Below are 14,400 nucleotides of genomic sequence, written 5' to 3' on the forward strand. Positions count from 1 at the left end.
TATGCAAACATTAAAATAACATGTATGCCTAGTAGTATATGAATGAATTATATAGTACAAAATACATGAGGTATATATATATATATATATATATATATATATATAATATTAGGTTTTTTTGTTCAACGCTGAGACATGTTTTGATATGAGTTTCAGCCAGTCGTCGAAATAAAAGAAACAAATAAATACAAAATATATATAATATGTAAAATATACGTTTCGACACGGATTGTGTGTCATCATTCAGCAATTCTTTGTTAACAGTATCTAAAAAAATTTTACAAAGATTTTTTTTTAAAAATAAACTTAATTTTATATTTAAAATAATTAAATTATTAATTAGATTATATGTATATATATATATATATATATATCTATATATATTTATATATATATATATATATATATATAATCCAAAACTATATGTAATTTTTATGTAATAGTTTTTAATACACATATTATGCATTAAAATACACTCAGATCAATGGCGATTCTGATTCTTTTATATCAATTAACTTGATTTCATAAAGCGAATATATTAGCACACTTTGTTTTAAAACTGTTGAATTTAATAGATTAAGGACAAGCAAACCACGGCTTATGGGATTCATTGAGCCCTTATTGGGGCCCGCCAAGTCTTTCTAAAGTAGAATTTTCTATTAATTCATGAAAAATGTACTTCTTTAATTTAGTATTTTTATATTATAATGTTTATTAATATATATCAAGTTTGTCTTAGAGTTGAAAAAGCTTATCACTCTTAAGAAAAAATCTGTGGAGGGATCTCTTTTCAATATTTACTATTAGTTATTTTCAACGTGTTTTTAATCTTTTGCATTGTAAATTTTTTTTCTATGATCGAGTGATTTGTGAAGAAAAATTTTTACCACAAAGAATGAGGTGCCGATTGAACAGTAAAATAGATCAACATTACATAGCGCTTCTCATACAAAATGGTACTAAATACTATCAAAATGCTATATGGTTGCTGTGCAGTCAGACGCTTTTCATAGAAAACCCGATTAAGAAAACGTACAAATGTCATACGCATAATCATAACTGCATCTTTGTGATAATATGACTTAATAACATATGAGTGAAGTTGCATTTTATATATAAAACGCATGATCGCACAGTAAATACCTGGAATTTTGACAGTATTTAGTATTATTGTCCTATTTTACGAAAAAATCGGCCTTAGATTTATATAAAAAACGATATATTAACACGTTCCACTCGGGAATTCCGTATATGATTTACCTATGCGGAAGGAGCGACAGTTTACGACTCGAAAGGGTTAAATCAGTGGTCTCCAACCTTTTCTTCCTCACGCCCCCTTTCGAAAAAAAAATATTGCGCCTCCCCTAATTTTTCTAGTAATTTAATTTAAATATACTTAACTAAAATTATGCCAAATAATACACAATATTTTAAAAAAATGTAATAAGAAAAAATAATTTTAACTTCAATGAAAATAAGTCATAGAATAATAATTAACACAACATTCAAAAAATTTAATGCGACGGTTGAACTTGTTTTTTACTAAATCATCATATTTCTCAATGACAAATGGATTTCTAATCCATTCGTATTTGGACATATCTAGATCTTTAAAGCAATGTGAAAATTGGTTCCTTAGACTAATCTTATGATTTATAATATGATCTTTACTTACTTCTATTTCATCAATAACACAAGTAATTTTAAAGGTGTGAAACATGTTATGTTTATTAGTTTTCATACTAGCTATAACAGTTTTAATTTTTTTCATGAAAGCCGTAATCTTGTCTTTCTGAACAAAAGCATGAATTTGAGATCCTTGCATTGATTTATTTAAATCGCTTAGTCTTTGAAAAATATCAACTAAATAGGTAAATTTTGCGAAGAACTACGTGTTCTAAAACAAACCTGCTTCATCTCTTTTGTTATCAGCAAAAAATATGGCAATTTCTTTTTTGATCCCTAACACTCTTTGGAGTACTTTAGCACTTGCAAGCCAACGTGCTTCACAATAATAAAGTAGTACATTTTGAAGTATATTTGTCCTGACAAAATTGCAGCTAAAATTGTGGATTTCTTGCACGTATTTTGCTTATTTGTTTTTGACACTTACTCAGCATTTAAAATTAGTACTTTTAAAACAGCATTGCGCTCCTCCTGGAACGGTATGGCGCCCCCCTAGAGGGACGCGCCCCACACGTTGGAAATCGCTGGGTTAAATATTTCCGTAGAATGATCAAAAATACTGTTACGACGCTAATTAATTTAAACAGCAATCTTGACATACTGCAATAAATAAATTTAGATCTTATTGTAAACGCATGTTTTTCAATGACCACAATGCATACCGAACAAAATAGCATAACATATATGTACAATAGTATCAAGTTTATAGCATGAACGTTTTATTCAGAATGCCGCACCAAGTTGCTGGCAGATTGCATTTAAATCTGTGCAGGGTTAAAATTTTAATTTCTTAATATGCTAAAGAGATCTTAATTATTGGATTTCTTCTGATATGTAAAAATAATCACTTTTTAAGATTTATTGATTTTTTTATATTATAACTTAAATTATTGAGTGTTGATATTTCAGTCTTGTTGGATAACTCATCCTCCCGCTCAATAATAATTCGTTTCATCTGATTCGACACACGATTTATAAAAGTTTTATATAAATGCTAGATTTGGTACTAACTTACAAACTTAAAATTACAAACTTATCTTAATAAAGTTCTGATAACATAATAGTATTATAATAAATACATAATAAAAATTTACACTGAATGGTCGTTAAAAAGGTTAGTTAGATTAAAACTTAACCAGTAAAAAATGAAAAGACATTTTTTAACTAATTCAATTTATTCAATATAACTTATAATTAATAATTAAAATAAATTCCATCTAAAAATTCTAAAACAATTAAAGATCATCAGAAATTAACTTGAACATCTAAAATCTAATGTTTGTGGGATTTCATTCCACCGGGATGTTGTCCTGGTTCATGGTGATCGTGATCGTATTGTTTTGGTTCCATTTTGAGTTCACCAATTACGGTACCTTCCAACAAGTTGTTCAGGTATGGTTCCACGCAGCAGCAATGGCAGCATTCGGAGTCATCTGCTTCTTCTATTGGAGCAGAAGTAACCGCCAAAAATACCTATATAAATTAAAAATAAAAATGTTAATTTTGTTAATTTTATTAAATGCATTTGTTTTGTATAAGACAGAAATAGGTTTTGTACATTTTCTTATAAATATGCTTTTGTCTGAGCAGGGTATAAAGTTTTATCTAAAATTGCAATATCTGTACAATAAGAATTGGTTTTATCTTTATAAAATAATTATTTACTCTTAGTAAACAATAACTATTAATTTTGAAACCACGTGGTCATATACGCTTGCATATTAATGCAAAGCAAATCTGGCCACTAGTAATAATACTACTTGAATTGCCTATAATATTTATTTTTTATTTTTTACCTTACCAAGACTTCTACTTACCATAAAGGCCACAAATGTCACCGCAAAGAATTTCATTTTGGCTGATGTTGTATGCGAATTTAACAATTCAAGGAACACTTATCGATTCTTGTTACTTCTTGGAACTGAATACTTCCTCAATAGCTCGCTGGGTATTTATACACAAAATTGAATCAATTATAAACATTCCAATCTGTTCACCAGTTCAGTAACATCATTAAATAATATAAACAAATTAAATTAACTATACACGAAAACGCAATCAACAAGTTATTAGATCCATATCAGAAGTAAATATTTTTATTGATAAGTTAAACGGTTTTAGATTATTGAAATATTATAAAAATATACGCATTATTAGAACATTGATAACATTTATAGTTTTGAAAAATTAAAAAATGTGATGCATTGTTTTGTTATTTTGGAAACATTCTAATGACATTATTTTTTTAAAACAACCGAAAAGCAAGCGATCAAAGTGCACAAAATATTTTGATGGGGATACAGAATAGTCTAATATTTTTAGGATTTTAATTTACCTTTGTTTAGATATATAGTTGGTTTTTATTTCAATAAAAATACATATAAAATCAAGGGTCTACGACAAGGCGTTCAAATTATAAAAAAACATTAATCATTAATGCTAGGTTGTTATTGCAATTTTTCTTGAGGCAAAATATCTCACACTAGTTTATTTCTGCGTCGGAATTAAAAACATTATATTTGTGATATTAAATATTCAATAAATTGTTCTGAATTATTATTGAAAAATATAATAATCTTTATCATTTGATGTAGGTATACATAAAATCTCAAATACTATCCACTGCAATAATTTTGCCAGATTCCATTGGCAACAAATAATTGAAGCAGCACCTTAAATTTTTAGTAATCAGAATTCCCAAAAAAAAAAATATTTTATTCATATATATCCATTGTTTCAAAGAAAAAAAAAATTACTATATTTAATATAGATTTCGAATTTTAATCTCTTATTAATACTTTTTATGTATCTAATTATTTACTTAATTACAAACCAGACAAAAATCTGTTTACACATACACACACATACATACTTTTTCCAAATTTGGTCTCATTCGATTCAGAATCGCTTGAAACACCGAGAATACACAAAATTAGCGAATCAGATTTTTTATTAAAACAGACTTCTCCTTCGGGAAGTAAATAATATATTATTAATAATAAAGTAAATAATAATATTCACATGAATACAATTAATTGAAACAACGTCTCTTTGGTTTGAGACTTAGGCCATTGTCATGAATTATTAGTTCAATACTAAAAAAAATCAATCAATATTTTTATTTACGCATACAATATATAAATAGCAACTATAGAATTTTATGTGTTTTATTTTATTTTTATAATTTTATAAACTTATTTTGATAAAAGTATATTATAAGAGCTACTGACGACGTGGCGATCTTTTTCTCACCTTTAAAGCATTTAAATAATCCTCGGTCCTTCGTCTTTCATCTTTGATAAATTTAATTCCTTTTTTCTTAATTGCTGTTATACGCAATCGTTCTTCACTTATATTGTAATCTTCTAGGATACGATTTGTTTTCTTGATTTGATCCAAAGTTGTGAATAAATCCGACAAAGATGCATCAGATTGAGATACACTAAATTAAGGTTAATAAATAATATTTTAAATTTAGATTCATTACTATAGTTCAGCAGTTGAATATTAATTATTTAGCAAGAATAATGTGTATTTAGGAAAGCTAAAGAATTTTGAGTTTTTGTTAGGAAAAAATTATTACAATGAATCAGTAAAAATATCTGACATAGCAATTAATTTTGATGTAAAAATTATATTAATTAAACATGTTTAACTAATTTTTGCTTCGTGGATAATCTTATATATAAAAATGGAGCTCTCGATCAAATGATTCGGTAAAACTTGAAAACGGCTAAACCGATTTGGCCAGTCTTAGTCTTGAAAAATTCGTGCCAATCCAGAGATGATCGGAAAAGTGAGATATTATTTCAAAATCGAGTAAAAACTTTACATTTTTACTTTGAAAATTTTTGTAGAAGCGTAATTTAAATAAAACCATGGACGATGGCTAATACGTGAAATGTCAAACGTTTTTGACAGATTATGTTCAATTACGTTTAAAAGAATGTTTTACTTGAACATTATTTATTTATGATTAAATTGTAGTAAGTGATTTTGTTTGTATTTTATTTATATACAAAAACGTTAGTAAACGGGCCGCAAGTGTTACCAGAGACTCAAAATATCAACTTTTTTGAAATGTTAATATGAAAATGCACTTTTTGGCATATTTTTCTCAAACATGGTGCTCTCATTTGTATAATTATATACTCATTGGTATTTATAAAACTTTTTCTAGGTTATATTATTTTTTATTTATGTTATTTAAATTCAGAACCTAAATTTGGTATCGATCAAATGGACATTTTGTCGAATAACATTTTCCCAGTTATAATTTCCCAGAATTTATCGAAGAATAGATAGTAATATATGAAGGTCCGGGGTTAAAACGGTCCACCACTGATGTGTCAAAAATCAGTAAAGTTAAGCATTATTTAACAACAATATTTGAAAACGGTAATCTTTGAAATGGGGAAGATGAACGGTAATCTTTGAAAATCCATAATAAAAGTATTTTCTTCCGTTGGTAACTTTTTAGCATTAGTTAAAAATGTAATTATTTTGTTGTAAAATACCTACCTTTAAAATTTTAATCAGGCTTTATACCTTTTTGCCACCTGCCCGTTTCAAGTTATCCCGCTTATAGGGTAAAAAGGTCTGATAACAAATTTTTGAAAGACACATTTCTACAATGATGAAGTAGAAGGCAGTTTACTGAAGTCAGATAATTGTTCGTTTGATATGTGTTATTTGTTGTGATATAATTGTTTTGGTTTTCACAATATAGTTTATATTTGCTCAAAGTCAAACTGGACCTTTGTGCCTCACCCTGCTCTACATATATACTTTTTATTAAATTTACTTTAATTCATCGAATGTTACTTGCAAAAATTTGAAAATTTTGTATAAGCTCAGTAGAATTATTTACAATTATACACAAAATCCATAATCCAAAAAGAATCTGAAAAACTTGAAACGTAATCAATAAGACAATAAGACAATAAAGTCGAAAGACCAAAAAAGACTTGGTGGATTTACTATGTTTTCTATAGAAAGTGTATAAATCTTCCAGCTTGATTGTATTGACAAAATATAAACAAACTAATGGGGTTTGTTGTTTTTATAATACTTCATTGTATATAGCATTCAAACAACACATCCTTATACACTTAAAGTATTAATATTTATGATTCTCTAGAAATTTTAGAATATACCTTACTCAGCAAAACAACGTTTGCCGGTCAGCTAGTAAATATATAATTCCTTGTCCATAAACACGGTTTATAGAAAATAATCATCTGATCATCATTTTACATTTCCAATAATAACAGAGTTAGTCAGATTTGAGACAATAAAGAAAAGGTGGACAAAATAATTATAATTAATAATAATAACGAAATTTTAATACAAAGAATAACACTTAATGTTACCTGTAACATATGAACTCCGGATAATCATTTGACTCTTGCATTCGGAAGCGAGACTGTTAAAAAAAATACAAATGAAATTTTAATTATCATGTGCAATATTTATAATTGACAAAAATTGTTTACAAAAATATACCTCTAAATCTCTTTTCAAAGACAGTATTCCTTGCTTGGATATAGCTAATATTCGCAGCTTCAATAAAACACTATAATACCGATTGACTCTAAAATGTAAATAACATAATAAACAGAATAAAAATCAATAAACATATTTTTGTATGCAAATTATTGTCAAAACACTTTATATATTTTTAAATTTGGTAGAAATTAACTTATCACAAAAAGTACAAATGCGTTATTTTTTAAATAAAGCAGACCTGGTGACTAATCTTTACTACCATCGATAGCATAGCACTAAATAAGCTGGAAAATTAATTACTTGACTCAAATTTTGAAAATATCATATGGCCAAAATAATTTGATAACTATTAACTTGTTGTATTCATTTGCTTTCTTGGTTGTATTAATTATTTATTATTCTTTTTACAAATATCTGAATAAAGTAGTAATCAAATTTATAAAATTATTTTAAATACAATTTGGTAAGCATATATTATTTCTCCTTACTTTCTATTGAGGGTCGTGGTTGTGCAAATATATTCGATTTGTCCATTTTCTAAGATTCCAATACGATTGCACAAAGCTTCGCATTCTATAAGATTGGATGATGCCAGTAGTATGGTGCCTCCTTGAAGCACATAATGTCGAATCATTCTCCAAATGAGCCTTTTGGACACGTGGGTTAGGCCACGGGTGGGTTCATCGAGTAGGACAAGATCTCGGCCGCAAAGAAGTGCTTGGGCGATCGCAAACCTTCGCCGGACATCTTGATTCACATCGTGTACCTAGAATGGATTAATTAGAAATAATATAGGATTTATGAAAAATATATTTCACCTTCTTCCGTCTATAATCTTCTAATTGCATTGCTTTTATAAACATATTGATTCTTTCCCTTCTATAAGAATCACTATAACCATTTAACGTCATCAGAAGATGCAATGTATCTTCAATGCTTAAGGCTTCTGTATATGTGGAAGTTTCATCACAGTGTGTTATTTGACTTAGATATTTGGAGCCATGTTTTGTCAGTCTGGCATTTCCGATAAAGGCATCTCCACCAAATGATACTTCTGATCCACTCAAAATACGCATAATTGTTGTTTTCCCTGATTTACTGTTTCCTAATAGTGCAAATCCAGTATTAGCCAGTACACCAAATGTTAAACCACCGGCACCTATAGTTTTGCCATACCTGAAAACATATGAGACGTTAAATAAATGAATTAATGAATTAAGTATTGGCATACAATACAAACCTCTTGTGTATTCGTGAAACGAGCAGTTTATAATTCTGCGATGTGCTGGCATCACTAAGAGTATTTGCTAAAATTTGTTCTATTGCAAATTTTTCTTGTAATACTTCATTATCCGTTGGTATGACCAAAGTTCCATAATTGCTATAAGTTTCATTATTTAGAATCCGCGCCTCATACAGGTATAATATTAAAATTACTATAACCAAATCCAGAATCAAGAACAAAATTGCTTGTAGTACGCCGGATTGATAAAGAAGTTTTGTTGATAATTCATCGGGGCAATCAAAATTATAAAATTTTGTTAAATTACACCTCATTTGACAACAATCGTACAGTCTATTATATATTTTGTCACACGTTTCAGGCGGTTCCATTTTGCTGAGTTGACAATTCGAAAGTTTGGTTAATACAAAAAATAGATCGTGCAACCCTTGGCTGAATGCTACGGAAGGTATAAGTTGTGCTAAAGTTTTAGTAATCGTAAAAATAATGTACTCTGTTTCTAAGAAACTGATTTTTCTGACATCATGCAAAGAACTGTATCTGGATAAATTCCGGATTATATCGCTTCTCCATTTGTACCATGCTTCTGGAGCAGCTATGGAGATGACTGATATTGTAAATATTACCACATACCCGGTTTGCTTAGAATTAAAATAAAATGTAGTTAGATAAGAAGTACAAGTTCCAACCATGCTGTACAAAAACATTATAAAAAATACAAGCTGCCACTCTGATGAAGTATAATCGCTGTCGGAAAACCACATCAAGCATAGAAGTAAGCACAAACTGTAAATTGTGTAGAATAAAATATCCACTAGAGCAATTGTTATCCAATACATTAAAGAAGATACTCCAGCATAGTGCATTTGTTGTTTGAAAAAATTAGATTTTTCTGCGTAAGGAACTGATGCTGCAATTGGAATCGCAAAGGCGAATACAAAACCAATAATTGGGCACCTGGAAAAGAAAGGTTATTTTTGATATCCAATTATTTTCATACACATTAGTACAAATTTCTGAGTAAATCAACTTCTACTTACCAGTAATTTGAAGAGACATAGTATAAATCATTATATCCATCTTCTTTTACAACTTTTGTCTGTATCATTAGTGGATTATCCTTTTCAATCTTTAAAACGATGTTTGCCAACAGATCATTTAATATTATATCATGGCAGAAGTTGTTACTAAATAAATGAACTTGCAAAAAATTCTGTTTGTAATCGGTAAGTTCAAACACAACAGTTGCTGGAGTAATTTTTCCCAAATGTTTAATTTGCTGCAATTGAGAATTTATAGTTTATACCATTTTCTATGTGGTTTAAAAAATATATTGATATGTCTTTAGCCTACCATTCTAGAATCGTAATATTGTATACGTTCACTAAAATTTGTGATCTGATTCAATACAGCATCAGTCCAAAATTCAGTTTGAAATTCTTGTCTGATGTTTCTAAATATCAAAGCTGTGTCTATACGAGGAGGACAATTTCTTCTGTATTTGGTATCCTAAAATTTAATAAACATATTTAAAAATATCCTCTAAATTAAATACATCGTACATCTGATTCATTCATTTATAATGAATTGTTTTTCTTTCTTCTTTTATTTCTTACCATTGGTTCTAGATGCAGTAATGAAATAATAACTGCAACCATTGACAACGTAAAAATGAGTGTATAGGGCATCCAATTCATAATCATACATGCTAATTTTCTATATGCCAATGAAATAAACTGTCGATAAATAAGAAGAGTTCCCTTCCATTGTATTCTATATTTTCGACTTGAACTGCCTTGTTCGAAATCTTCCGCCATATTTTGTCTACTTGCGTCATGCAGAACTAGAGATAGAGGCATGTCTGGCAATTCACCAGGAGCCTGAATAATAAATTTACTTATCAGATATGTATCAAACGATTGGAAAGCAAAATCCTATAAAATCAACCTAAATACTTACCCCAGTAAATACGTCTTCCATTACAGCTTGTTCCAAATGAAAAGTTATTATGCCCAAGTAGTTCTTATAATTTTCAATTTCTTCGAATAAATTTGGAAATTTATGTGTTTCCAGTACAGGCAGAGTTACCACAAATATCGGATTTGCATCATGCACGGTTTCAGTTACGGAAATATGTCTCTTCACAAGATCGATGACTCGTTGAGGGTAAAAGACATTGGAACAGATCATGGTCAATGTATAACCGTATCGAAATAATCCTTTGATGTACCTTTGGAAAAAATTAACAATGCATATATTGATTTTTGATTTCTTTAGCATATTTTGTTTGATTAGCTAGAAGTCTTAGAATCTTATAAACTCTAAATGAGTTTAGGGACCAAGTAGTGAAGATCTGCCAAATTCGATTGATTTTGATTGTCATCAATAGATAAATATCCATAAAAACTTGAGGTCAATTTACCTTAAGCAAATTTATTTCATTTAAATTAGTAATCTAATAAATTACAGTTTATTAAAATATTGCAGATACTACTTAAACAAAATTTTTAATCATGTGGTTTGTAATTTTTCTTACCATGGTGAACCAAGACACTGCAAAGATCCTCGATAAACTATTGCTAATTTATCCGCCAGCAATTCTGCTTCTGAGGAATCTTCAGTTGTTATGATTAATGTTTTTACACCACGGTACTTCAAAAGGAAACTCCAAATTTCTCTCTGAGTTGTCGTGTCTAAACCTGCCGTTGGTTGATCTAGTAACAATATGTCTACTTCTCCAATCACTGCCAAAGCTATAGACAATTTTCTAAGTTGATTCGGTCGCAAAGATGATGTGGAAGCATTGTAATAATCAAAAAGATTTAGCTCTAATAGCAGTTTAGCAGATTCTGTTTTAGCTCGAGGTAGGTCATACCCTCGTAGCATTCCAAAATATATCAGTAGATCCAAAATGCTCATGTGTTCACAATGAATATTGCCCTAATTATAAAAAGGACGAATATATCGCAATAATATATTTATTTATTCGAAATCTGATTGTATATTTATCTTTTCCAACCTGCGCACAAAATCCTACATTTCCATTGACAACTACTCGTCCAAGAGTAGGATAAACAGTACCGGCCATAATATTGACTAATGTCGATTTTCCACCATAACGTTCACCCATAATTACAGTATTAGTATTTTTTTCAAACTCTGCACTAAAATTTCTTACTGCCACTGTGCGTTTCCTTGAGGGTCCAAAACCGACCCTAAATTTCATATATATATATATATATATATATATATATATATATATATATATATATGTTTCTGAAGCTTATTCAAACTAATTGCTTATCAAACTTTACATTGGGATATCTAATATTTAAAGTGTTTAATTAACTTAAGTTAGAGTGAGCGGATTTTTTAAAAAAATCTACGCTTGTTTTCAACCTTACCTATATACTTTATATACTCGTGACAAAGTTATAGCAATTATTCCAACTTCTGCTTTCTCATTTGGAAAACGAGGCAGTAAAGATATTGCAGATGTGCCAAATACTTTGAAACCACAAAGTTCACCTAGAAGCTCAACCAACCAGAAAAATGGCACGAAACACCATATAGTTCCATATCTATTAGAAATAAATTTATTTAGGATGAACGAAAATGCTTGTCAAGAACAAAGATTAAATAATTCATTTGCTACAAGTTTTAATAGTGATTCATCAAAATATATGCAATATTATTCCATTTATAACATCTGAGCATTTTACATTAACAAATAAAAAATTTAGACATAACAAATAGATGCTTTAGTTTTTGCGTGCCAGTGTTATATAAAATGGTAAAAGCGAAAAAAATAATATATGAAATTTTATAATATCGCTAATGCTGAATTTTAAAAAGTAGCACTTTTATTTTTGCGAAGATCATATTGTTCCTTATGTTGCAACTCTAATGTGTTTATTAGAATATTCGGTAATGTCAAATATTCTTATAAAAATTAAAATTTATATTGGGCGATCTTATTGTTCAAATCTTTTGCGTTTGCGCTATAAACAATTATTTATGTAGCAGGCCATAAAATAAAACAAAAATCAACAAACTATTTAACAAAATTTGTAATTTCCAATCAATAGCTTTTTGCAAGTGTGATTTTTATGCAAATTGCAAGTAATTTTTTTTAAAACTTCAAGACCTAGAAAAGGTTAGCATTACCAATGCATTATTATTAAAAAAGTTATTTACTTATTATCCCGCATCTTATTCAGAAAATATGTAGCCAGTGACAACCAAACGACATCAAAAAGCATCACGAGCATGATAGCTGTCAAATTCGGTTTTTTCATCGATTTTATGATCCAGGAACCTGACCATACATCTTCATATAAAAATTTCCTCGTTGACGTCGTCTCATCAATTACCTGAAAGCCAAGTTGGAGAGCGTAGCACGGCCAAATGCAATAATACAAACAATTCTCCATACCCGGCTCATATATGGGATAGACCATAAACCAGGAAATTGCCATAATTAAAATATTTAAGTTGTAGTCTTCAGTCATGCAAGATATTAGAAACGCCAAAACAATACCACAGAGGCAGAATAATGATAAAAACATCCAAATGATGTACCATTTTGTCAATTCATAATCCTTCAAAATAAGGGCCAGGACAAAGGCAATGACAACGTTTGTGATCATTCGTTGAATAACGTAGCCAAACCAAATAAAAATTTCAGGTACATTGCACGATATGATCATATACTTCATGAGAGTTTCACGTTCTAGCATAACGTCTTTAACAGTTTTTATGATAAATACGAACGCTAATTTGATCAGAAACGTCATGATGATTCTATCATCCATTATGTGAATGCTTGTTGCCAAGAAACTATGCTTGCTATTCTCACTTTTAGAGTTCAGTCTGTTCACGCGCATGTCAAAATTACGAAAATTAGTACCATGCATCTGAAGAAAACTTCGATGTGTTTTCTTTTGAAAATTTTTTGCTTTAGTTTTCCAAGAACTAGTGTCGTGGATCATACTATTCTGATGAGTTCTTATCGTAAAATGTAAATTATTTGATTGATTGCTATGAAAAACCATTGCTATATTAGATGATTTCTTTCGTTTGATATTCCGCATTGGCTCATTTATTCCAACTGTCCTGCAATCCTTGTGACTGCAAACGTCGCTCATTATTCTCTTCGTCAAGTTTGTGACGGGGAAAAAGAATACTTCTTCTACGGAATCATTTTGCGAACGTAATTCTGGTGTGCGTCTTGTTAATGAATCACCATGTTTAACTTCGCTCTCCACAATCAACCAGAATATCAAGCAAACGCATAGTGATACTACAAATTCAGGAAATCTTTGAACTTTGACTTGTTTCCAGAATAAACATTTGAGAATATTAAATATGTGAATTTTCGAATATCGAGTCATTTTTTAATTTATAGAATATATTTTGTTAGAATTTTTTAAACAAACTTGTGCAAAGATTTTGTTTTTGATGTATAGCTTTTGTTTTTATTTTTGCAATAAAATTTGAAGATAATGTTGTGTTTTTATTTTTATTGACATTCATAAGTACATATTACGTACGGATTATATAAATAAGAAGCAGAGTTTAACTAGTTGGTATTGGTATTTAGCCTTGAGGCAAGTTACATGAACTTCCCGATATGTGTAAATAATCGACTTAATCAATAAAAAATAAATTAATTTATGAGTGGATCTATTACACATAATTGAAAACGAACAAACACGTTAACTCGGAGTATTTTCTAAAAGCAACTTTTCAAAAATTAACAATTGTTATATTTGAACCAGTTTCCGTAGGATTTTAATGGTATTATTATTATTAATATGTTTATTAAGACCAAGTACTACATTGTTATACCAAGTAAATCGTCTATTTTAATTTTAGCTGACGTCAAAAAACTACTTATTTTCTAAACTTTGATGAATTTTTAAAATTAAACTACTGTCATAAAGCTGTAATATTACAGTAAG

General features: G+C 29.0%; 1 protein-coding gene and 1 long non-coding RNA gene across 2 annotated transcripts; both read right to left on the reverse strand.

Annotated features, from left to right (window-relative positions):
* Positions 1-3,123: 3,123 nt before the first annotated feature.
* On the reverse strand, positions 3,124-3,613 carry LOC113373195. Its single transcript, XR_003366884.1, has 2 exons — positions 3,504-3,613; positions 3,124-3,159 (listed from the first exon to the last, which is right to left on the reverse strand). It is a non-coding gene; the product is annotated as an uncharacterized LOC113373195 (long non-coding RNA).
* Positions 3,614-4,775: 1,162 nt separating this feature from the next.
* LOC113373881 (ATP-binding cassette sub-family A member 3-like) lies at positions 4,776-11,567 on the reverse strand. The gene is made up of 14 exons (XM_026614149.1): positions 11,457-11,567; positions 10,974-11,377; positions 10,397-10,667; positions 10,054-10,317; positions 9,791-9,946; positions 9,478-9,716; positions 9,157-9,394; positions 8,435-9,078; positions 8,013-8,370; positions 7,683-7,960; positions 7,192-7,279; positions 7,059-7,111; positions 4,939-5,128; positions 4,776-4,781 (listed from the first exon to the last, which is right to left on the reverse strand). Exons 1-14 carry the CDS (start codon positions 11,565-11,567, stop codon positions 4,776-4,778), a joined length of 3,300 nt encoding a protein of 1,099 aa, XP_026469934.1.
* Between the last annotated feature and the right edge of the window lie 2,833 nt (positions 11,568-14,400).

Source organism: Ctenocephalides felis, unplaced genomic scaffold, assembly GCF_003426905.1.
Source record: "Ctenocephalides felis isolate EL2017-DRISC unplaced genomic scaffold, ASM342690v1 CF-g0.4_SCAFFOLD_01604, whole genome shotgun sequence".
In the NCBI taxonomy this organism is placed as follows: Eukaryota; Metazoa; Arthropoda; class Insecta; order Siphonaptera; family Pulicidae; genus Ctenocephalides; species Ctenocephalides felis.